The sequence below is a fragment of the Rhinichthys klamathensis genome, unplaced genomic scaffold (genome assembly GCF_029890125.1).
Source record: "Rhinichthys klamathensis goyatoka isolate OS25496 unplaced genomic scaffold, OSU_Roscu_1.1 h1tg000111l_1, whole genome shotgun sequence".
Taxonomy (NCBI): domain Eukaryota; kingdom Metazoa; phylum Chordata; class Actinopteri; order Cypriniformes; family Leuciscidae; genus Rhinichthys; species Rhinichthys klamathensis.
Window position 1 is genome coordinate 11,663,819 of NW_026606649.1, and position 22,336 is coordinate 11,686,154.

Genomic DNA, 22,336 nt, shown 5'->3' on the forward strand with positions numbered 1-22,336 from the left:
AAATCAATATATATATATATTTTCCATTCTACTTAGGAAAATAACTAAAATGGGTTTATTTGACTTTACTTGCAGACATTCTACCAAGCATGGTTTTGTCCTCCGATACAGCTTGGTCAGTCTATTCGTTGGAAGCCATTCTCTTATAGGCTTTCAGTGCTGTTTATCATCCCTCTTAAACTTAATACATTGATGTGGTCACATTATATGTACCAATATTTGAATAGAAATGTGTATTCCTTGAAATACTCAGAGATTGTATTATACTTCTAACTATACCAAGGTACCTGAAGTTGTTACTGCTGTCCTAGCATCTATGGCTTATTATTGGAACCTTGATATACACACATGTATGTATATTGGTATGCATCTGAGTTTGTCTGCCCCAACTTACATTCCCACAAACAGTTGTTGCCATTTTTAAGTTCAAGGGAGCAATGTACAAGCAGAGAAGTGTCTTATTATAATAAAAAGTATACAGAGAAAAAGTTAAATAAAAATCTTTTGTTTAAATGGAAGATCTGTGGTTTGACTTCATTTCACCAACATAGTGTCATTAAGAGTTTTTAAAAGGGGAATAAAAGTAATTTTTTCTTTCTTTTTGCTTGCCATGTCCATTGTCATTTCATTGATTTACTATATATGTGTATATATATATTATGTGTGTGTGTGTGTGTATATATATATACACCTAAATTAAAATGAACACATTTTTGTTGAGAACAACTATTACTATAAAGTAAATAGATTGAATAAATGTTTTGCTGCATTCCAGGAGGGAAAAGATAGCCATACATTGTAGAATTAAGAATATCTTTGCATATCTTATCATAAATTATAAATGCCAGTTTTGTAATATTAATCGATGACTTCAATATTTGAGTATAGTAATATATAACATGAATACTTGGTTTATTCTAATCCAGATAATGGCAAAAGCACTGAATGTGGAAAAACTCAGATTATGAAGACTACAATTCCTACTGGAGCAGAATTGAGAGAGCGGAAGTGACCCGCCTCATGATCACGTGCCGTAGAGCAGAACAGAAGCCTCCAATCAGCGTGCAGTCGTATCGCTGCGGCTAACATCGACCCCGGGAGATCCTTGAGGTAACACGAATAAGCGCTTTAATCAATGTAATGGACAAAAATATGTAGTAGTTTCGATATTTGTTTGGTTTTCAGTTATTTTTGCGAATTCGTTGCTAGTTTTACGTGTTAGGACAATATCCGTTTGACAAATTTTTAGGGGCAGTCGGTAAATTTGCTGCGGCCTAGTTTTAGTGTTAGCTAGCACTAGCAGCGGCATGCTAAACTCATCTTGCGTTAGCTGAATTCACAAACTACAAAATGGACATTTGACCAGATACAAACGCGTCATTTTAACGCACCACTGTTTTTAGACTGTGGATTAAAAAAAAAAGTCCATATGTATTTTATTGACTCGGCGATAACACTGAAAACCTAAGCAGCAGACTATGTTAGCGTGCATCAGGCCAGTCCAGTCCAGTCAATTGTTTACGTGAAAACAGTCAATTTGTTATAAACATGTACTTGCATTAAACATGTTAACGCAGCATTATAACTCATTTTTATTGTATGTCATCATTAAAAAAGGACCCTTTTTAGCCAGTAATAGTCTTTGTATCTGTTATTTTATTCGCTTAATGTTGCTCTCATCTCGTCCACAGTTTCCCAACATGAGTAGCTCAGAGGAAGTGTCGTGGATTTCTTGGTTTTGTGGTCTACGGGGAAACGAGTTCTTCTGTGAGGTTTGTATTCGTTTCTGATCGTCTCTTATTTAGTATTATAGCTATTAAAAGACATACCAGGGAACGTTAATATTGATTAGAAATGAGCTACAGGGTTGGAATCTTATCAGACACGAGCACCGCCCTCTTGAGATGACAATAGAAGTTGTAATAATGTCTGTAGAAATAAAATAATTTAAAGTACAAGCTTTCCCAGACCCAACCTCAAATTAAAAAGGCATCTTTATAAATGCCCGATTTATAATATTCGATTTATGCATTATTATATTTTATTCCTACTCACTGTAGTAATGTTTGTTTATTTAATTTTAATCTAATGTATTTAGATTAATCTGTTTTGATTTAATCTATTTAATATTTTAATATTATCATAATTTAATGAATTTATCTATTTATTTTAATCTTTTAATTTATTATAGTTTTTCTCTAGACTTTCCACAGACCCCCTGTCACTAGGGGTTTTCGCACTGGATAAAACTCCTGTTTCGTTGTTCCTGTGCCTATTAGCGGAAGTACTCGTTTTTTGGTGTGTTTGCACCGCAGGAACTGGGAATGATTATAGTTCTAGGACACCTTTTGGGGGGACTAAATTATCTTCTAGTTCAGACTAGGTTCTAACCCCTCACAATAGGAACTATTGTAAGTGTACGTTGATTGGCCGAACGCATGTCATACGAAACACCGGACCCTCCAATTTTCAAAAAAGCCATGTAAACACAGTTTACATACTTACTCTACAAACTAACTCCATGATTCACGAACGTGGAAAACAGCGATAGATGGACCGATGCTGAAGTCCAGGCACTTCTCAACCTTTATGCTAAGGAGGAAATCCAATTCGACTTTGAAAAGGACCAAGCTAAACATGATTGTGTATTTCTGTTCAGCTAGCGACATTGGGCATCAACCACACAGCAAACGCTATAATACTTTTTGTGTACCATTTATTTTCCTTGTTTAACAGTTCTATCCAACAAAGTATTAGATAGGACTGTTAAACAAATGGTAAACTAATGGCGCTTTTCCACTACACAGTACCAGCTCGCCTCGGCTCGACTCGCCTTTGTTTGGTTTTCCACTGTGTAAAAGTTGTACCTGTACCTGCTTTCGGGTGCTTTTTTTCGTACCACCTCAGGCGAGGTTCTAAGCGAGCTGAGGCGATACTAAAATGTGACGTGAAAACAATGCCGACTGCTGATTGGTCAGAGAGAATCGTCACTATTCACTGCGTCATCATTGCACGCGCCAGATGGAGTATCCAGAATAACCCTGGCATTTTTAAATAGTTTGGCTAGAGATAGTTACTAAACTTACTACTATTATTATGGCAACTCGGAAGAATATGCCGTGGTCAAACGAGGAGGTGCAGACATACCTTTGTTTGGTTGCCGAAGAGAGGATCCAGCGAGAGCTTGATGGGGCAACGAGGAACGAAAGGCGTCGCTATGACGACCGGGTACTATTTGTGGCGGTACTTTCTGCAATGGAAAACGGAGCGAAAAGCAAGCCGAGGCGAGCTGGTACTGGTAATGGAAAAGCGCCATAATGAAGATGGAGAGTGGGAGCACTGTGTGCTCAGGCTCTGGCGTTCTAAGCTCTGTGAAAATAAAAGCCCTGCTGCTGGATGTAAGTGTAGTTCCTACTGCTCGTGCGAACGCAACCAGGGAAATGGCCCCAGGGGAAAATTTAGTTCTCGGAGGACCGCCCTGGTGGCTAGTTCCTAGAACTACCCGGTGCGAAAGCCACTACTCCTTTGTGGCCCCCTGGAGGTCCCTAAACCCCTGACATAGAAAACCCTTTTTTAACTGTCTCTGAATCACTCATAAAATTAAGGTAGATGTCAATCAACCTGTGTTGATGTAATCTGTCATTTTCGAGAACAATAGATGAACCTGCTTTTATCTTCATATTTGTTGGTATAATGTACATCTCTCTTTACTCCTTTACTCCATACAGGTAGATGAGGACTACATTCAGGACAAGTTTAATCTTACGGGACTCAATGAGCAAGTCCCCCATTACAGACAAGCCCTTGACATGATCCTGGATCTGGAACCTGGTCAGTGATTTATTTTTTGACACAAACCAACTTTGGGCTCGTAATTTATAAATTTGATCTTCCAGTGAGATGTCAGCCTTCCCTCTGGTGACGTATGCCGGACTTCTCCATTTAGTCCAATTAAACACTGCAGATAATTGTGGAAAAAAAGGGGTGGGGGCATTTACACATTAAAATCTTCATCCATCTAATAAACAACTGTTGGATTGAAGTCACTGCCCTACATTTTTGTTACTTTTTCTGTGATTGTACGTCACAATACGGAAGAATGGATCTGTTGCGGCTTCCTTTACATTGCAACTTTGATTTTTTGTGCAACCATCTGCTGTACTTTATGCTATACATACAACCAACCAGGCACATTAAAAATGTAGTTTTATACAACATCTTTTAACCCAAGTCCATGAATCTTGGACAATTACTTGTTTTAATGCACACATATAGTAATAGTCATAATTGTCTGCCTAAAGCAAAAATGTTTTTGTTTTTTTTTAAATTCCTAACTTAGTTTGTTCTGCTTGATTTGAATATGATCCAGATAAGTTATGAATACGTTTGAAATGCTTTTGTACCCTCTAAATCATACTAGAGATGACCTGCATTTCCCCATCTATTTTAGTCACCATGAAATCAAAATGGGCCATTTTTTTTATTTATTATAGATGATTTATCTGTGTTATCGTTAATTAAAATGCACAAATAATGTGTTCTCATAATCTTTAATCAAGTACAGTAATGACAATAATTCCTCCAGCAATCTGTCATTCACATAAAACCATTGCAGCAGTTATTTAGTTTGATGAGCTGTTTCACTTGGAATTACATCACAAGAAGAAAAAATTATCAAGATTTTTGTCATGCCATCTTGAAACATTGTGATTTCCTAGCCCTTATATGGAGGTGTTATTGTGTGTGTCAGATGAGGAGCTGGAGGATAACCCCAACCAGAGTGACCTGATTGAGCAGGCTGCTGAGATGCTCTATGGACTGATCCATGCGCGCTATATCCTCACTAACCGCGGCATTGCCCAGATGGTACGTAGTGTTATCATTTCATTAGAGGAAGACACAATTCATTTTTTCGACTTCATATGTTGATGTGCTTGTTTTCTCTTGCAGCTGGAGAAGTATCAGCAGGGAGATTTTGGCTATTGTCCTCGCGTTTACTGTGAGAATCAGCCGATGCTGCCTATTGGTGGGTTCTGACCCCATTTACTTGGGATTATTGTGATTTTATTTTTTTGTCGTTGCTCTCATCAGTATTAGCTGATTTCACTTGAAAGGTACACCAGCCCAGTTTTCATGCTTTGGAAGAATGTACATGGGACCATTTGACTCGCAGATACACCATACAATAAGCAGACATGGCAACACTGCAAAAAAAAAAAGCTTATATTTCCTTTGTTCAACCAATTAAAAAAGCAGGGAGTGTAATTATAAATAAAGAAAAACCCTCAATATTGCATATTTAGATATAATTGGTGGATAAAATGTAACTTAAAATGACAATAAATATTAATAGTATCGCTTAACCAGACAACGGTATTTATAAAAAGAGAGAGAGAGATCAGGTCGATATTGGCCATTCAACATAAGAAACTTGTAATTACTATCGGCTGAAAATAATCTTTATTGGTGCTTCCTTATTAAAAAGTAATGCATTTCTTTGCTTCTGAAATGTGACCTATCTTCAATCTGAATTCCTTTTAGAAAAAATCTGGTTTTGCCATACATGTTTTTTTGATTTCATGTCATCTTGACTTTTTTTAAAGTTGGCTAAATATTGTTGTGTTAGAGCAGGTCTGTGTGCACCCCAGCGATCACATGATGTACTCCACAGTGTGTGAATCTAGCGTCTGTGTCTCTCTCTATCCAGGGCTCTCTGACATACCTGGTGAGGCCATGGTAAAGCTCTACTGCCCTAAGTGTATGGATGTGTATACGCCAAAGTCGTCCAGGCACCATCACACCGACGGAGCCTATTTTGGCACTGGCTTCCCCCACATGCTGTTTATGGTGCATCCCGAGTACCGGCCAAAGAGGCCTGCCAACCAGTTTGTGCCCAGGTTTGTCCTACCTTTATATGGCAGTCACTTGCTGCTTTGCCTAAATGGATTTTCTGATATCGCAAAAAATGGTTAATTTTCATTACGGTTTCTCAGTACTGTCATTCTCCTCTGGCAGGCTCTATGGTTTCAAGATTCACCCAATGGCTTACCAGCTACAGCTGCAGGCAGCCTCCAGCTTCAAGAGTCCCGTCAAAGCGATCCGCTAAGAACCTGAGCAGGGCGGGATGGGGTGGGATGGGGGTGTGTTGTGTGTCCGTCAACATGGCTTCACTCTTCTCCTACAATTTTAGATTCGACTAAGACTAACATTCAAATATGGAGAGAGTGAGACTATGAAACACTCTGGGGAGAAATGAAAACCTTGCCTCTGAAATACTGTACAGAAAATGGGGGTTTCCTTGTAAAACAATTTCAGTTCTTAACTTCCACATAGAAAATAAAGTTATAATTAAAGATAGATTCCTGTAGGATGGCTCTGCTCACTCTCTGGTCCTGTTTGTTTTAGTTCACTAGAGTAATGTTCACTTACAAGGCCGTCATGAATTGATAGCTCATCAGTTCATTGTGTAATGTATGGTAGACGTTGAATATAAATATGGTTGATCGATCATCAAAACTGCAGTTAAATGATCGTTCAAGCCCCTCCTCTGTTCGACCAGATATTTGGCTTACTTTAAAATGGCTGTTGCATGAAAAAGGCAGTATATTTTGGGATTCGTTTGAGTAATATTGCTGGGATTGTTTATGACTGTTCTTTGTTGACAGGCTGCAAGCTTTCAGTGCATGTATTAGTAAAGACCAGCAATGGGAAGAGACAAACGCAAACAGGAAACGGTCTCTGTCTTAATTAGACAAGTGTTTTTTTTTTTTTTTACAATCAGCCCTGCACTTCTCTTCAGAACGACGCCAACCTGTTAAGTTCCTCCAGTGTCAAGATGACTTCAGAGAGTTTTTACTAGATTTACCACAGAACCACACTTAGGATGTTTTTATTTTATTTGGTATGGGCCCAGGTTTTTCTTGTTTAAAGTATTTCTTCTGGTAAGAGTAAAATATATAAATCAGTTTTGAAAGCATTGGATGTATTTTTTTTTGTGAGTGATATTTTTTTTTTTGATCCTGTTGAATGTTTTTTTTCTTTCTTTACAGCTGTTGAGGAACCAGGGTTCAGAATTCACAATAAATGTCTTTTCCTATAAGCTGTGTGAGAGTCCTATATGTTGTGTACTCTCATACATTTCTAAAATTGTATGGCTTCCATGGAGGGCAAAAAGGTGTACAAGATCCTGTGGTACATATTCCCAGGTTCTTTTATGATTTATTTTGGAACTTGATAGCCTTGGTGCTTATTCACTTTCATTATATTGACCATAGTGTCCTGTTGGCGTTATTGCATCAGATTATATGCCCCTTTACTCACAGCTGAATGGACCAGTTTTGGGTGGCAATCTCTAACCCAGAATAAAACTGGTTCTGGAACAGGTTAGCAGTGTTTTGTAAATTACCGTGACTATGAAACCAGCTTCATGCAACAGTCTCAGATTAACACATTTTGGTTTCAAACATGAAAGAAACAGCTGACCAAAGTCATTTTCCTTTTAATAAACACTTGGATTTCTTTTGTTCCGCATTTCCTGTTCATCAAGGAGTACCAAGCTTGCTGAACAGAAAACATTCTAACCTTAAGGCATACATATAGTAGAAAAAAATACTAACGTGACAGGACAACATTTACTTTGTAAATACACACCCAAACTACATAAATAGTTAACAAATAATCATTAAACCAATTTTTCAACACATCTCAATTCTCAACAGAATTTAGAATAGCAATTTGTCATTTGAACGAAATGAGACTGCGTCTTAATAGAGACTTTAGTCCTAGATTAAGAAACCCTGCATGGGTTAAATTCCATATAATCGGCTCAGTTTGAAATTCCATATGATTTGCTCAGGGCCACTCTGGAAATTATGACTATAAACATAATAATGCTCCATATGCTGATACTCCACAAACTGAGGTTTAAACCAATTACCATTCCATCTATTGCATGAAATCGGACTAGTTTGAAATGATGAATATAGGTCTTTTTGTAAATGTATGTTAAAACAACAGCAATAATTAATGCAGATGGACCAGTAGATGCACAGATGGAACTAAGCGTCAAAACAACAACGAACAAAGCAGTGAAGCTCATGCAACAAAGACCTAACAACAAAAACAGGACTCTAGTATAATTAGCAATCCGCTCTATTTTCTATCACACATAGACAATATAAATTAAAGAGAATTTTTTTTTTATTTGAATGTTGCCAATTAATTTGATTTGATATGCATGGCTGATCCATAGCAGAATTCGACGGAATTCTCCACTTTTTATGAACAAAAATTCACAACATACAACAATTTTCCCTTTAATGTTTACAGCTCTTCCTTGACTCCGTTTAGGACAAGAGGTTTGGACGCCTCGCGCTTCAGGAAGCTGATGAAATCCTTTACTTCACGGGCTCCCTGAAAGGTGACAAACCAAAATACAAAGAATTATTGTTCATAATGGCAAATATATGAACATTATAGATAGCCATATTGTACACCATAAGATGGTTGAAATAAACACTACCTCGTATCGTTTTGGCTCATTCTTCCGTCCAGCAGCGGCAAAATATATTGCAGGAAATCTGCAAAAGAACAACAAAAAATTAACAATGGATACTAAAATGAATATAAAAGATTTGAGGATGAGTGATAAGATGTGAATACATGCCCTTGCACGTCATAGCCCTGTGGGACATCATTGGCAGTTGCATCCATCTTGGCGATTACAATATTGGGATCACTGTACAGCTAAGAGTCATACAAGACCATAGGAACCAGAAAAACAGGATCAGAAGAAATTCAGAAAGAGATAGAAGTAATTTACTGTGATAAAGTCTGTAAAGCTCACCTGTTCTCCAAGCTCTGTAAATTTGGGCTCCAGTTTTTTACAATGGCCACACCATGGAGCATAAAACTCAATAAGCACGTCTTTCTCTTGGTCATTCACAATCTCTTCAAACGTATCCGCCACAACCACCTGCCCGCAAACATCAACTCCAGTTAATGCCTGAAGTGATACTGTAAATGAAGACTTTTCATTACACACATCTCACTAACCTTGACCGGACTGTTGTTTTTGGCAGGCACAGGCTCTGATTTGACATAGCGCTTTAGTCGCCCAGCAAAATAGTCTTCCAGAAAACTCTCTAAAGACTTGCCATCTCGTCTGAGGAGGGTCCATATTTACAGTTAAAACCAGACATAATTAAATCACACTGACCTAGAAGGCCTATAACAAACCAAAATGCAGTAGGAGTGTTTGCACAATGTTAGCTGTGGTAGAGCTAAATGAAGAATATTATTATTTTTCAACAATATTATGATAACAGTCTTATTAATATGTTAATATATTAATAAGTATGATAATGGTATATGCTCACAAAGGCTGCATTTATTTGATCAAAGATACAGTGAAAACAGTAATATTACAATGAAAGTTTTCTATTTGAATATATTTTAACATGTAATTTATTCCTGTGATGGCAAAGCTGAATTTTCAGCATCATTACTCCAGTCTTCAGTCACATGATCCTTGCTGATTTTGCTGTTCAAGAAACATTTCTTATTATTATCATCAATGTAGAAAACATCTACTATTTTTAGGGAAACCATCATTCTTTGATAAGTAGAAAGTTCAAAAGAACAGCATGTATTTACTATTTAAAATAGGATTTAAAAAGAAATTATTATTTTACTGCCACTTTTAATCAATTTAATGCATCCTAACTCAATGAAAGCATTAAACTCAAACTTTTGAACAATAGTGTAATAACTTTTGAGATTAAATGTTTAACACTGATTTGTTTCTCTTATGTGAACACATTAACTCTTCCCCCACCAGAATTTTCCGTCAATCCAATTCACTGTTATCCAGTAGGAGGCGCTATTACACACCTTCTGAAAGAATCTCTGGATCAAATCACAGGCGGAGAAAAAGCAGAAACAAGCGATAGAAGCATTGCTTATACACGTTGTAGTCTTTGACAAAACACTATTTTCTCAGCTTAAAAAAAATACAATACAATTTAAAAGCAGAGGCTCTGTACTTTCTTTTGATCAAAACTGTCGGTGCTGGCTGACAACTTTTTTCTAAAAACGTTACAGGGAAAAGAGTTAAAAGTTAGTGCACTGCATTTTTAAAAGAAGAGCATTTGAGGAAAAAAATGATTAATTGCAATGTATTCTTTTATTTTAAGAATTACATCTTTTACTTAATAACAAAGTTATAATAATATGCAAGAAATATAATATAATACTCTTTAAAAAAAGTTTTTAGAAAACAACTGATGACATATCGGAGTGATTAGATTACTCCGATATGTTGCTTCGGTTTCTCGGTTGAAAATGAAATATGATGTTTTGGGTGTTGATGCTTGTAATGGCATGACCTAATTACTCAACTAATGCAAATTCCTTTGAAGAACAAAAAAAAAGGTTCTAAACCCTTAAAACAGGATCATAATGAAGTGTTTGTACTCACGTAAACTCCTCCCGCATGGTGTATTTGTTTCCTGTTCGTGTCCTGATGGTGACAAACGGCAGCTCAGCTCCATCTGACGGACCCAGACCAAACTCATCTTCAAGCTCCTCCATAAAGTCATTACGGTTCGCCACAGAATACAACAGGCCCTGAGAACTGAACTTAGACGCCACCTTTAGCACTCTAAATGTAGTTGGGACAGAGAAGGACAGATAAGTACAGCCTCAAATTCAGAAAAGTTGGGACATTTTGTCAAATTCTCAAAAGTACAAAGAAATTATTTTCACAGTTTTCAATGACCAACTTAAAGACACTGTACCTGATATATTTTTATTCTATTTGGGCAAAATGCTTCTAAAAATATATTATTTGGGGTTTAAACCAATCATCTGTGAAAAAAACAGGCTTTATGATGCCATCTACTGTTTATTATAGAGGATTGTAATAGATGAGAAGCTCGTTCCAGGGACGGAAAGTCTTGGCCAATAACATGCTCAGGAAAAAGGGGGTTGCGCATTATTGAACTTAGGGACAAAAATTGAATGTTTTGAATGAAAATTGAAAATTGAACATGAATCCATTTTCCAAACCGCGTTTTTGTCTTATCCTGAATCACTACGGTCCACCTATAATAAGTGTTTATATTCGGACTATCTTAGACTGGTTCGGGTCGTACTACTGCGGAGTAGCCCAGTACCTGCGTGACTCGTCATAGACATAAACAGAGAGAAGTAGCTCCAGCTACAATGTTCTTCCACAAGATACATGCAGTTCTGTTTATTAACCGCTAGAGCGCCAAAAGTTAAGGACTGCATCCTTAAGTGTATTTTGTAAACATAAACAAATTTTGATTTTGATGGCTGCAACACACACGGTTCTCATAACTCATGAACAGCCCATGGTCATCGTTGTCTAATTATTCTTTTCATGATGGGACAAATCGGAGACAGATATGGACTGCAGCCAGGCAAGTCAAGCACATCCAATCTACGGTGTAGAGTGTCTACAAAAACACTCAGTTTTAGCACATGCAGAATGAGGCCTGGCATTGTCTTGCTTCCTAGGAAAGATGTCATCACTATATGTCTCTGTACAATCCCAATATACACCCCCAGATCAATGGTACCTTCACTCACATGCAAGTCACCCATGCTGTTTGCACTTACGCACCCCCACACCATGACAGATGTTCATGAGTCAGAAGTGATTCTGACGAATGGGGATTGCTTGCGAGAGCTCATCTACTTCGAGTGAAATAAAACGAGCCAATGCACATTGGCATGCGTGCGTTCGCATCTTTGTCTTTCGCTTCGGAGCCAGACGGTGAATGCTGTTTCTGTCTCCTGCAAGATTTCTACACGGTGTTTATCGAGTCTCTGCGAGGAAGCCTCTGTGTGTGGTGTTGGTATGACGGCGCGAACAGCGGTGGTCGCTATCTCTCCGTGTCAACAGTTGAGAGCAAAAACAGCTGTTTTCACAGCTTTGTTGGTTCGGTGGGCATGACACTGAGAGTGAGTGCTCACACAGGACTATTCCTGTGTGTAGTCGCGGCTATCCCCCTGTGCGTTTCAGCACCTAAGAGCACTTCTAAAAGAGCTAACACGATCTGTCTGCGTCTCTTTCAAGATGTCATTCAGATCGTGTGTTTCTGGATGCGGCCGATGTTTGACTTTGGCTGACGGGCATGATCGCTGTATCACGTGCTTGGGCTATAGGCACGCTGAAATGGCGCTCATGGATGACTCATGTTCTCATTGTGGGAACATGACCATCGCGGCGTTACGGTCGAGACTCCGTTACCTCGAAAGAGGTGGAGCCCCTTCGCTTATTCCCCGATCTAGTGCTTCTTCTGCTCAGCAGAAGAAGCCTACTTCAGTTAATAGCCTTGGTGACCTGAGGATCACAGTGAGAGGTAACCCGCCGAGCCAGTCTCCTCGGGCCCCTCACTCCTCTATAACGCTTCCCGCAGAGCCTTCAAGAGAGAGCGCTGGGCCGTCCCCGGCGGTCCCAGTCATTTCTTTTGGAGCTCCACCGGATGATCAAATGTCGGTCGCTGCATCGGAGGGTGAGCTAATGTCCTCTGGGGATGATGACTCGGCTGCGCTGCCTCCTTCGGGTGTGCCAGCGTTGTCCGAGTCAGACCCAGAGCTCACGGCTATGCTTTCCTGGGCCGACACAAGTGTCAGGCTCGAGTGGAACCCTCCACCGTGTCCCGAACCTTCGCGGCTGGACGATTGGTATCTCGGGGCGGCCCATGCTGGTTCTCAGCGCCCCGCCCAAGTACCCTTCTTTCCGGAAGTGCATGAGGAGGTTACCAGAGCATGACGGCACATTTTTCTGCCCATTTTTCTTCCTCCCTCACTACCCTCGATGGCGGAGCAGCTAAGGGTTACGTGGAGATCACCCCGGTGGAGCGGTCTGTGGCGATGCAGCTGTGTCCCAAGACCGCTACCTCCTGGCGGGGAATCCGTTTTCCACGGCACAGAAGCAGACGGAGGTGATTAAGCACATCCTGCCCCGACGACCAGCTGCTGCCTCCGCCCAGTCGTCAGCGAGGGTGCCCCCCTGTGGCCACCTCCGCCCCTGCTCAGCCTAAGCAGCAGCCTCCACCCAGGCAGCAGGTGGCCGGTCGCAAGAGGAGCGCCCAGCCTGTCCAGGCCCCCGCTAAATCTGGCGGCAAGCGTAAGGGCAAGCGGCCCTGAGACGGGCGACCCAGCGATGGAGGAAGCTGCTCTTCGGGAGAGAGTGTCCACACCTCTCCCTCCCCCGGAGGAGGACCGGGTGGAGAATCCTTTGTTTAATTTTGTTTCTGTTCCGCGGCTGGCTCCTCGGAGTCCCACATTTTCAATAAAAGAGCAATTTCTTCCATCTCTGGGTCACAAGAGGGCGCGGATTGCAGTGACCGACGCTTCCATGCCTTGCCACTCCTTTCCCTCTATTCCATCGCCAGCGGGCAGCAGTGTGCGGTTCGGGGACGCCACCAAGCCTTCCCACGCACCCTCTGCCCCACCCTGGAACCAGGTAAGTGTGGCACAACACACTCAGACTCCACTTCAGGCCGCCTCAGTGCCTCCCGAGCCGAGTCCCTGTGTTCCACCTCACTGCCCCTTCCCGGGTACGTCTGTGGTCCCGTTGGTCCCGCTTATACGATGTCTGGGAGCCTGGTTAGCGCTTCCCAGCCCATCTGGCTGGCTCATCCATACCATCAGACTCGGCTATGCAATTCAGTTCGCCCGGCGCCCTCCCAAGTTCAGGGGCATCCACTTCACCTCTGTGCGGAGTTGCGATGCCCCTGTCTTGCAGGCAGAGATCGATGTCCTACTGGCAAAGGACGCGATCGAGCCGGTTCCTCCAGCCGATATGAGGACAGGGTTCTACAGCCCTACTTCATTGTACCCAAGAAAGGCGGTGGGTTACGGCCGATCTAGGAACTGCGAACTTTGAATCGGGCCCTGCACAAGCTCCCGTTCAAGATGCTCACGCAGAAACGCATTTTCGAGTGCATCCGTCCCCAAGATTGGTTTGCAGCGATCGACCTGAAGGACGCGTACTTTCATGTCTCTATACTTCCTCGACACAGACCGTTCCCTACGGTTTGCGTTCGAAGGACAGGCATATCAGTACAAAGTCCTGCCCTTCGGGCTGTCCCTGTCGCCCTGCGTCTTCACAAAAGTCGCGGAGGCAGCCATTGTTCCACTCCGAGAACGTGGCGTTCGTATTCTCATCTATCTCGACGACTGGCTGATTTTGGCTCAGTCTCGGGATCAGTTGTGCGAACACAGGGACATGGTGCTCCGTCACCTCAGCCTGTTGGGCCTTCGGGTCAACTGGGACAAGAGCAAACTCTCCCCTGTGCAGAGGATCTCTTATCTCGGTATGGAGTTGGACTCGGAGTTGGATCAGTGTTGAACTGCTTGAGTACAATCAAGAGCAGAACAGCGGTCCCACTGAAACTTTTTCAGAGGCTCCTAGGGCGGGCATATGGCAACCGCAGCCGTAGTAACGGGTTGCTTCATATGAGACCGCTTCAGCACTGGCTTCATGGCCGAGTCCCGAGATGGGCGTAGCAGAATGGCACGTACCGGGTGCACGTCACCCCGCACTGCCTCCAAACCTTCAGCCCGTGGTCGGACCCTTCCTTTCTACGGGGCAGGTGTTCCCCTAGAACAAGTGTCCAGGCATGCTGTGGGGGCCACGTACAACAGGCATGCAGTTTCAGGTCTGTGGACGGGGCCTCAACTACATTGGCACATCAATTGCCTCGAGTTGCTCACAGTACACCTTGAAGTGGGCCGCCTCAAAGGGCCGCTACAGGGCAAGCACGTACTGGTCCGTACGGAAAACACTGCGACCGTTGCGTACATCAACCGCCAAGGTGGTCTACGCTCCCGCCACGTCGCAACTCGCCCGCCATCTCCTCCTATGGGGTCGCTTCGTGCCTCTGAGGTCGCTTCGTGCCATTCACATCCCTGGCGTGCTCAATCGTGCAGCCGACGAGCTCTCACGACAGCCTACACTTCCGGGAGAGTGGAGTCTCAATCCCCAGGCGGTCCAGCTGATATGGGACTTCTTCGGAGCCGCACAAATAGATCTGTTTGCCTCTCCGGACTCGACCCATTGCCAGTTGTTTTACTCCCTGTCCGACAGAACCCTCGGCACGGATGCGCTGGCACACAGCTGGCCACAGGGCCTGCGCAAGTATGCGTTTCCCCCAGTGAGCCTTCTCGCACAGACAATGTGCAAAGTCAGGGAGGACGAGGAGCAGGTCTGGTTAGTTGCGCCGTATTGGCCCAACCGGACCTGGTTCCCAGAACTCATGCTCCACGCGACAGCACCTCCTTGGCCAATTCCTCTGGGGAAGGACCTACTTTCTCAGAGATGGGGCATTCTATGGGACCCGCGTCCAGACCTCTGGAAACTCCATTTCTGGTCCCTGGACGGGACGCAGAGGTTCTAGGTGACCTACCCCAAGCGGTGGTAGACACCATCACTTCTGCTAGAGCCCCCTCAACGAGGCGCCTCTATGCTCTGAAGTGGAACCTGTTCGTTGAATGGTGTTCTTCCCAACAAATCGTGCATAGAATTCGGGCCGGCTAACTCTCACTTTGTCCTGAGACCCCGGCAAGGATATGTGCCCAAGGTTCCTACCACTCCCTTTAGGGACCAGGTAGTGAACCTGCAAGCGCTGCCTTCAGAGGAGGCAGACCCAGCCCTGGCTTTTCTCTGTCCCATCCGCTCGTTGTGGTTTTACGTGGACAGAACGCAAAGCTTCAGGACCTCAGATCAGCTATTCATCTGTTACAGAGGCCAGCAGAAGGGAAAGGCTGTCTCCAAGCAGAGAAAGGCCCACTGGATAGTGGATGCCATCGCCTTGGCTTACGGAGCCCAAGGCGTGCCTTGCCCGTTTGGGTTGCGAGCACACTCAACTAGAAGTGTTGCTTCCTCCTGGGCGCTGGCTCAAGGCGCCTTGCTGACAGATATATGTAGAGCTGCGGGCTGGGCGACACCTAACACGTTCACTAGATTCTATAGCCTCCGTGTAGAGCCGGTATCTTCCCGTATACTCGCCCCCAGTGGCCAGTAGTGCGAGGGACCCGTTCTTAGTGTCGGCTTGCAACGCCACTCCCACCCCCATGGGCCGGAAATGTGCGTCTTTTTTCTCCAATAGTGTTCCCCAGAAATGGCTAACCCTGTGAGTTCCTCCGTCACCCCTCCGGCACTCAGACGTTGCAGAGCGTCTGACGCCAGGCCTACACTCGTATGCTTGTGGAATCTGTGTTAGGCTGGGTGTCCATATGTACGGTCCCTGCGGCGACCCCATATGTGTATTCCTCCACGATCAGCTCCTCTGCGGACGAGCCCGTGTCTTTCCCTTGTGTCCGTGTCGAGCCTGTGTCTCTGCTGGTGTTCTTTCCCCCCTATAATTAGGCTGAAACCACCCCAGAGACTGCCATATGTTGTACTGCTTGGCTAGTCCATATGTGTATCCGTCACTGTGCCTCCCTCCGGGGTAGGATGTTGCTTCCGCAGCGTTCCCTTCCACAAGGGCACGCTTTCCCAGCGTTATCCAATAAGTCACACTGAGTGGGTCTTGCGGAACAGCAGTGACTGACCTTCTCTGCTTAGAGCTCCTACTTCTGTCCAACACTCGGTCAGGCCAGGAGGCTCAAGCGGAGCGCTGGAAGGGCCAGCAGCCGTGGCGTTTTGCTAGATAATCACTTCTGACTCACGTTGTAATGATCTGACGAAGGGGAACGTCTCGGTTACGTATGGTAACCCTCGTTCCCCGAGGAGGGAACGGAGACTTAGATCCCCTCGCCACAGTTGCTGAGCTTCCGCTGTACGGCCGAGTCACAGGTCCGGCTCCTCAGCGGAAAAACAAAGATGCGAACGCACCTGCTGCTTGTTATATGCTGCTTGATACACAGCAACTGGTGCAATTATCGCATGCCAATGTGCATTGGCTCGTTTTATTTCACTCGAAGTAGATAGGCTCTTGCAAGCGATCCCCATTCGTCAGAATCACTTTTGACTCACGTCTCCGTTCCCTCCTCGGGGAACGAGGGTTACCATACGTAACCGAGACGTTTGCTTTTGCACCTGTCACTGATGAAAGTCTGGATGGTCCCTTTTGTATTTGGGACTGAGAACTCGAAGTCAGTTTTACCCCAAAACAAATCTGACCACAGCGCACATTTCCACTGTCTTTTAGACCATCTGAGACGAGCTCGGACCCAGAGAACTCAGCGCCGTCTCTTCATAGAACTGATGTATAGATTTATCATTGTGTAACAGAGATTCAAGTTGCATTTCTTGATGCAGCGTCAGACTTTTGTTTTCCAAAGTACTACCGAGCCCATGTGGCTGTATTTAACAGAGTAGCATGATGGTTTATCATGCAATACCATCCGAGGGCTCAAAGCTCACACACATTCAACAGAGGTCTCCTGCCTTGCCCTACACAGACTGAGATTTCTCTGGATTCCCTGAATCTTTTCACAATATTATGTATGATAGATGGTAAAATACCTAAATTATTTGCAATCTTGCATTGAGAAATGTGATTTTTGAATTGTTTGACAATTCTCTCACATTTGGCACAAAGTGGAGAGCCATGGCCCATGAGTCTTTGGTGGATGTTCCTTTTATACCCAAACAAGATACCCTCACCTACTGTACTACCAGTTGACCTGCTAACTGTGGACTGTTTCAAATATCCTATAGTCTTTTTTATTGTGCCTCTGTCCCAACTTTTTTGGAGTGTGTTGCAGCCATCAAAATCAAAATTTGTTTATATTCACAAAATACAATTAATTTGACCAGTGAAAACATTGGACATTTTTTCTTTGCACTTTTGTTAAATAAAGGCTAAAGAAAATTAACAAATCACAGATTCTTAATATTATAATTTTTTACAAAATGTCCCAACTTTTCAGGATTTGGCGGTTGTACTTTATGCCTCTGTAATAAACATGTTCGCTCACTGATTCTGAATGACCCACCTGTTTCTCCAATAGTTGGAGCCTTTGGCATTGCGAAGATAATCCAAGTCATAGTAGGCAGTCAACAAATCCCTCTTTTTAAACGAATCCTTATTCTCTTTGGTCAGGTGAGGACAAAGGCCAAAACTACAGAGCAAAAGCAATCAACATCTCAGCACCTGCTCTCTGTGTGTTTCTTATGTGCAAGTGTGTGGCGCATCAGTGTCTGCTCACATGTTGTCTCTAATGAAGCGCCGCAGGCCTGTGATGGACATTGATCCTCTGTGGTGCACCACACTCTCCTCAAACTTACTGCTCAGTCTGGGGGGTCGGAACAGAAGCACAGACCTGCCGGCAGAGTGTTTACAGATTTTTAATAGTGCATAATAATTTTAATATGAATCTTTTTTATTTATTTATCCTGAACAACAAGCTTAACTGTCAGCTTTGGTTCAGAACACTGGTTCTCAGCTGGTTTTGTTTCAGAATTCAGATTTTACTTTGGACAAGTACCCAAATAGTTTATTGAACCAAAGTGAACAAAAATCTCTTTAACATCAAATATTATGATTAAAATCAAAAGATCCAGTAATATGGAAAATTAAGATGACAGTCTAAATAGGAACAAAAATATATTTTTAAATATCTTCTTCATTTACACTGCCATTTACAGAGCCCTTAAATGGAAATGGTGATGGAAAAAAAGGAAATGGAAAAATTATGTCAATGATTTTGCATTCTCTGGCAAATGTTTTGCGTTTGAGAAACTTTGCATTCCCTCTGAAAACTTTTGTTTCCCTGGGGAAAGCAAAAGTTTTGAAATATATTTTGTCCTCCCAACTCATATTTGAGATGTCCCTTTAGGGGCTCCATAAACATTCGTAATGCTCCATAAAACTTGGGGCCGGTAAGATTTTTTTAAATGGTTTTTAAAGGAGCATTGCGGAAGTTCTGAAATTTCTTACCGTTACTGACACCAATGGCCGTTAGTGAAACTGCAGCCAGTCTCATGCTCGTTCTCGGTGCGCACGCTTGCACGCTCGTTGGCCGCACTAGATAAGGCTTTTCTTTTTCTTTTTCTTTACTTACAAGGAGTTTCCGTGTGTATCTGGATTGTGCTGGAGGCTGGTCGCTTCTTTCCGTCCGCAGAGTCCATTTGAAACACTACTGCTAGCGATTGCCGCTGCTTACTAATGGCTGCCGTACGGATGTAACCCCAAGTAGACAAGAACGCGCATGACGTCACATTTTGTGAATTTTCATGCCAATTCGGACCCGACTCCTCCACACACAAGCCTACAGGCTGATAGAGGCAACCGTGGTGGACAGTCAAGGTGTCATTCTTTCTATTACATCATGGTTGGCTCATAAATGTACAAATGAAGACTCTATCTTAAAGATTTTTTTAAGTAAAAACCTACACATAGCCCCTTTAAAAAATGTTTTTATAAGTTGATTTGCATTTATCATTTTCCGACTGCTGTTTCCCCCTATTAGAACAGACCCGCGACTCTGTTTTTGGGACACGACCCACCACCAGTTGAAGTTCCTCCCATTGCTTACTCGTATGTGACGCCAAATTTGTTTCCAAGTTGGAGGTCTGTGGTGTGGGCTAAGCGGAAACTGTCCCTCATTAAACTGGCTCCTTTAAGAAACTCTGAGAGTTGAGAGCTGTCAATCCCTGAGAAGAACCCTGAGAGACGAACAGAGAAAAGAAACGACGCAAGACATTAATAATAAAATATGTATTATGCTCATCTATCCATCCATCCATCCATCCATCCACACTCCTGGGCAAAAAAAAAGGGGCCAAGCCAAAAATGTTATAATATTTACTGGTCATATAATGGTCTAAACCATTTTAATCACTGGTCAGGAAATTAACAAGAATTGCACAAATGCTTTAGAGAAAGCTTGGCACGGAATAGCCTTGCAGGAATGCTTTTTACAGGAAGAAGACTCAATGTTGTTCCACTCAATGTCAATGGCTTCAATCACTTTAGTTGAAAAATGTCTCCCAGTTCGTATGAGTTTAAAATGAGACCAAATATATACTATAGGGTTCAAATCTGGACTCTGACCAAGCCAAAAAATGAGTCTGATGGACTTTTTCTCAAGCCACTTCTTGGTTGTCTTTGCAACTTGGGCAGGAGCATTATCTTGTTGAAAAATAACATCTGATCATTCTTCTTTAGATAACAACTTTTCATTTGTGGGAAGCAAGCCATTCTGCAATTTACTCCTGTACTCCAAAGCATTAAACGACTTTTCAATGTCCCCACACAATGACAACTCTATCCATCCATCCATCCATCCATCCATTGAATTTATGCATTTAAATGTACATAATATAAAATGTCACTATTACATTAAGAGTGTATTACATATTTTGAATCTACACAAGATATAATTTTTTTTTAGAGTAAGTTCAAACAAAGCCAATAAAATGCACTTACCGACTACGCTGGCATCAAAGTTGTTTATAAAGTTCTCCAGGTCATGCTCACTTTGCAGAGGCACAGAATCAGGCCCGGCCTGTTTCTTCATATAGTTCACAATTCCATCTGTTTGGAAATGATACATCCACTATGACATCCCCAGCCAAGTTGCATTTGCATTCATGGCACAGATCATTTGAAATGATACAGGAAACCTTAAAACAAATACCAGCTGAGCGTGGACCATCATACGATGATGATTCCTGTCCGTTCCGAAATATTTTGAGTGTTGGGTATCCAGTAACCCCATAGTGCTTACAGGTCTCTGTATTAGAAGTACAGTCCACCTGAACAAAGAATGGCACACATCCTTAAACCATCTGAAGAACATGCAATCTCTACTTATAAACATTACTATATCATATGAGGCTCCTTAATATTGGATCATAAGATCAGTTTCCATTAAAGAAATGTTGCTGGTTCAAATCAAGTTGAGCTCTATCAACACAATAAAAATTGTGATCACCACAGAAAAAAAAAATGTCAAACTCATTTTGTAAAAGCTAAAATTGCATTTATAGTAAAGCACTAAATATGGAAGTGGATGGGGGAAATTTAACAGCGGTTTTAAAGATAGAAATGTGAAGCTTGCATTTTTGTTAAAATAATTATATTTATTCTCCAACACTAAAGGTGTTAATTGAGCTGTCTAAACAGGGAGGATGATTTTATGTGTGGCTGGCTTTTGCTCTTTCTGGTATCCTTGCACACATTGTGTGAAAGTCAGCGCTTTACATGGTCATGACTCATGACAGATGTTAAAAGATTTAAATAACTTTACACAAATAAGGTTAGGACACGAATCAGATTTAATGCTTTCAAAATTGTGTGTATTTGACCATTTATCCCAGGACAATCTCTTGCCCTACTGACTTCCATTGTAAGAGCACTGTAAACAGAAAACAGTTTTTGTTTTCACAAATTTTAAATAACTGTCTGTGTTAATTGGCAGCATGTCACATTTTAAAAAGAGCCTCATTTGTATTGAACTCAGAACATTCCTGTAATGTGATCCGAGCCAAGAGATCCAGATATTGTAATTTCCTTCTCCTACTGTATTCACCTTGGCTAAAGTTACTGTTCCCTTCAGTCGAGTAGCTGCACTTTCAAACTCTGGGGCGAGTTTCTTACAGTGGCCACACCTGAAAACAAAACAGAGCAGCTAAACAATCAAAAACTGCTGGAATTTATGGAATAAATGACAACAATGCTGCTGAATAATTAACTTGTACTAGAACAATGGATAAATGAATGGTGCTACTTATCCCAGGACTGAGGGTTTTCCTAAAACCTTAAAATGCTTTATGAACATGAACAAATGTTCTTATGAGAACCGAGCTTGCCTCGCAACTGTCAGCTGTAAGTAGGCACCATGGACAGCTCACACAATCACATTCAGCAGCACTGTAGGGCGAGTTGCAAATGCAAGCATGCACTCTTCTTATAATCATTTTACAATAAAATGTTCTTAATTGCATATTTGTATGTGTAAATGAAACATTATTCTCTCACCATGGTGCATAAAACTTCACCAGCAGTGTCTCTTGCTCGGGCGCGAGGTAATCGAAGTCCGCGTCTCTGAGCTCGAGCACATCACTGCGTCCACGCGCTGACGAGCTCAACATACAAACAACTAACACACATAAAACCCCGCGCAATAGACAATTATCCATTAAGGAAGGAATAGAGAATAATTCTCCAAATTCAGAAACCAAAACTGAACTAAAAAAAACGCTCTTGCCGGGCGATTTCCACCGATATGCCTGTGCCCGTGTGAGGGGCGGGATGAAAACACAATGTGTCACTGAAGTAGGAGATGATTGGCTAGTAATTCTCCAGCTGATGAGATGTAAAACGGTCATTGGTGTATTTCTCTGTCA

At 42.4% G+C, this 22,336-nt stretch overlaps 2 protein-coding genes across 2 annotated transcripts; one reads left to right on the plus strand and one right to left on the minus strand.

The window, feature by feature from the left end:
- The first annotated feature begins 974 nt into the window (after nt 1–974).
- On the plus strand, nt 975–6,367 carry csnk2b (casein kinase 2, beta polypeptide). The gene is made up of 7 exons (XM_056254504.1): nt 975–1,110; nt 1,692–1,772; nt 3,729–3,831; nt 4,751–4,866; nt 4,951–5,026; nt 5,708–5,897; nt 6,016–6,367. The coding sequence occupies exons 2-7, from the start codon at nt 1,701–1,703 to the stop codon at nt 6,104–6,106; spliced, it is 648 nt and encodes a 215-aa protein (XP_056110479.1). The 5' UTR covers nt 975–1,110; nt 1,692–1,700; the 3' UTR covers nt 6,107–6,367.
- A 1,903-nt stretch (nt 6,368–8,270) lies between these two features.
- pdia8 (protein disulfide isomerase family A, member 8) lies at nt 8,271–22,247 on the minus strand. The gene is made up of 13 exons (XM_056254505.1): nt 21,969–22,247; nt 21,520–21,598; nt 20,626–20,743; nt 20,415–20,522; nt 19,522–19,651; nt 18,193–18,306; nt 17,980–18,105; nt 10,478–10,660; nt 9,055–9,163; nt 8,846–8,974; nt 8,666–8,745; nt 8,522–8,579; nt 8,271–8,412 (listed from the first exon to the last, which is right to left on the minus strand). The coding sequence occupies exons 1-13, from the start codon at nt 22,127–22,129 to the stop codon at nt 8,323–8,325; spliced, it is 1,485 nt and encodes a 494-aa protein (XP_056110480.1). The 5' UTR covers nt 22,130–22,247; the 3' UTR covers nt 8,271–8,322.
- Nucleotides 22,248–22,336: the final 89 nt, after the last annotated feature.

Excerpts from the sequence above, each read along its gene's own strand:
- pdia8 (XM_056254505.1), bottom strand. The coding sequence starts at position 22,129 with ATGGATAATTGTCTATTGCGCGGGGTTTTATGTGTGTTAGTTGTTTGT. Across the intron at positions 10,661-17,979 it reads TCCAACTATTGGAGAAACAG|AGTGCTAAAGGTGGCGTCTA; the intron begins GTGGGTCATTCA and ends AACTACATTTAG. Across the intron at positions 8,413-8,521 it reads ATGAGCCAAAACGATACGAG|GGAGCCCGTGAAGTAAAGGA; the intron begins GTAGTGTTTATT and ends GTCACCTTTCAG.
- csnk2b (XM_056254504.1), top strand. The coding sequence starts at position 1,701 with ATGAGTAGCTCAGAGGAAGTGTCGTGGATTTCTTGGTTTTGTGGTCTA. Across the intron at positions 3,832-4,750 it reads GATCCTGGATCTGGAACCTG|ATGAGGAGCTGGAGGATAAC; the intron begins GTCAGTGATTTA and ends TGTGTGTGTCAG. Across the intron at positions 4,867-4,950 it reads ACCGCGGCATTGCCCAGATG|CTGGAGAAGTATCAGCAGGG; the intron begins GTACGTAGTGTT and ends TTTCTCTTGCAG.